General features: G+C 30.5%; 1 protein-coding gene across 1 annotated transcript in view; it reads left to right on the top strand.

Moving 5' to 3' along the window:
- Positions 1-2,209, top strand: part of LOC111636815 (ferrochelatase, mitochondrial-like) — a gene marked incomplete at its 3' end in the record, with an annotated part of 27,109 nt that extends 24,900 nt beyond the window's left edge. The window contains exons 2-3 of the mRNA XM_023382153.1: positions 1,885-1,990; positions 2,081-2,209. Coding sequence (XP_023237921.1) covers positions 1,885-1,990; positions 2,081-2,209 — 235 coding nt within the window. The remainder of the gene's footprint in view (positions 1-1,884; positions 1,991-2,080) is intronic.
- Positions 2,210-3,076: the final 867 nt, after the last annotated feature.

Raw genomic sequence — 3,076 nt, forward strand, 5'->3', positions numbered from 1 at the left:
ACTAGTATAACTTACGGCACATAGTGCTATATGCAAATTGTCGGATCAGTCGACGAGGTGGCAAAAAAAGACTTTTGAAATTTGTAAGTTTTAGTTTTTTAAAATCTGCAGAGTTTATCTTGTTTATGTGATAAAATGTAGAAAAGGTTTTGTTTTTAACCTGTATAGTTAAAATTGTGATAAAAAATTGATATTGAAAATGTTAAAAAAACCTAAGTGTAGTCTGATTTCTACTGTATGTGCAGTGTCCATGCTGAAATGAGGTATGGTTTACAAAGAATTTATGTGAGTTTTTTGGTTTTTATTTGTGTCCTGTTAAATATTTTTATATATATTTAGTTAGCTGAAGAGGGGCTGATGCCCGAAACGTTGATGTATGGAAAAAACGTTCTAACTAAATAAAAGATTCAACTAGCCCAGTGTTGAAAAAAATGTCACTTCATTGTGCCTGTACACAATAAGCAAATGCAACATGGTTTCGACAACATCAATAAAATAGAAAAAAATACTCTAGATTACAAATTCTCTGGAATATCAAAATGATGTAAATATAAGCTGTAACATTTTAGATGCAAAAAGTCACACGACTTGCACTTCAAACGTTATGGCTTCACATAAATTCAACTTTAAAATACAGCCACTTATAGTACCACTATTGCCACAATATTGTTTTGCAGCAGAAAACATTGCATTTAGAATTCAATTCTTCAATAAAACATTTAGAAAAATTCTAATTAGAGAAAAATGCAATTTTTCTTTTTTGCCAATAAGTAAATTACAATTGTCCTTTTTCTGATATATTAACTGGAAATTGAAATATTTTCTTTAACAATTTAACAATTGAAGCATGCAATGCCATAATTCTCTAGACTACACAGTTTTTTGCCATAAACNTTTATTAGCTTACATACACCCGACTTCGATTTTACACAAATTGTGAAATTATACCCTGACTTACGCGGTTATCGCTCGGTCCCACTTATCATGTAAGTTCGGGGTATTACTGTACACATATTATAGCCCAATATAATCTGGCAGATCATTTGGTCTTAATCAAAAATCAGATAAATGGATGATTGTATGTAAAAAGAGAATTGAATTGTTTTTCAAGCCATGTTAAGTCAAAATTATGTAAAAAAAAAAAAATGCATGTAAAAACAGAATTGTGTGTGTATACAGACTTGAAATAAACAATAAATGTGATAGTGAGTCACTTTGAAAAATTTTTCTTCTAGTATTGACTATGCATACTACTGCTGCTCTAACTATCAGCTCAATTTTCTGTTGATTCATGGCTTTTTTGACAAACTTTCTAATGTTTTTTTTCTGACTTTTATTACTACCCAGCATTATTATTATATAGTGTTGTTAGAATGTATCCTAGATGGCATATATACCAGTGTCTAGTACTGTCAGACCAAAGTCAAAGCATAACTACAGAAAACAAATGTTTTGTTTACATGCTGTTTGTGTATATATATGTGTTTAAGAATTCCCTGACTATATGACACGTTTAGAATGGCAGCCTTTTTTTATAGTGATGTAGGTTCTATTGTGTCCTTAATGTTTTGAGACTTGTGTAATGTATGTAGTATGATGCATGTGCAAGAAAGGACTATTGTCCATTTTCTATAAACACAATATTTTATGGGCAAGTTATTACTATTTACTAATTTTTCAATGTATTTTGTATGTTTTGGGTGTTTGGTACGGCTATGTGTATAATGTATGTGATTTTGTTTTGTTTGTCACTGTGCAAATATTTTTTTGTTGTAATTTAGTCTTAAATATTTTCCCTATTGAAATTTTAAGTATTACATTATACATTTTAATATTTAAAAAATTTATGCTGAAAATTTATACTTTGGTTTTATTTTTTCAAAGCATTTCAAAGTAACTCAAGAAAATGGCAATTTTCAGCACTTGTTCACTTTTCAACTGATTCATCTTCTGATGTGAAGTCTAAATTGCAAAATGAGAAAGGAGAGATGTAATTTTTCTCTATACATTAATAATTAAATATTTAATTAATAAAATTGAGTAAACAGTTATTTATTTTTAATAACTTAAAATTTTTTAGAGTTAGTAAATCTCCAAAGACAGGCATTTTGTTATTAAACATGGGTGGACCAGGCTCTTTGAATGAGGTACAAGATTTTCTAGAAAGATTGTTCACTGATGAAGATATTATGTCATTACCAATGCAAAAGTAAGAATATATAATTATTAATAGCTCTACTCTCATATATATACAAATACTGTATACTCTCATAGCCTTCAATTTTTATACCTGAGTAATAATATAGTGCTATAGAAAAATGTTTAATTTAAATATCATTGTGAAATAAAATAAGTTTTGTTAATATTTATACAAATTATTTTAATATTAACGTAAAACCTAGATGTTTTTAAATTTAAAATATTTTTGTAATTGCTATTGTAGTACCGTAGCATACCGAAATAAGTTAACGAAGGGGGTAAGGAAAAAAAAAAAACAGCACGAATTAACAAGACACTAAACAGATTTAATTAGACAAGGATGTACATCTGAGGTTCACTTACAATTGAATTCTCGATGGGGCTTTCGTAGCCCTTTCAGTCTGACAAGAAGAACAGAACGGAGCGATTTTAGCATGAACTGCCTGATGCGACAATTTGGAATTGTTGAGATCTAACATAAATTGCCCAACACGACAATTAAAATTCGTTTTTGTTAACACAATATTCGGAATATTCTTACATGAAGGCTGATAGTTGATACCCTCTGGATGTCTCTCTCTTGGTACGCAATTGTCTTCTTTCCACGTGGTTCGTTCTTTATTCTTCACCTTCGCACTCTCACGAGATTCCTCCTCACCAACCGGACACGAACCCAGGAGAACAAAAAGTCCCTCAATGCATGTGGTCCTTTCTTTTTATATCCCGCGTCATGTCCTGACGAGGGAACATACGTCATAGCAAGGGGAGCCAATCACAGGCTTGCACTACCACACCTCAAGAGGTGATACAACCTTTACGGAATAATTTATAATTGCTAATGTGCGACAATACGGAATATAGATAATTATATATATTT

This window comes from Centruroides sculpturatus, unplaced genomic scaffold (genome assembly GCF_000671375.1).
Source record: "Centruroides sculpturatus isolate CEXI.00-Female unplaced genomic scaffold, Cexi_2.0 scaffold1092, whole genome shotgun sequence".
NCBI classification, from domain to species: Eukaryota; Metazoa; Arthropoda; class Arachnida; order Scorpiones; family Buthidae; genus Centruroides; species Centruroides sculpturatus.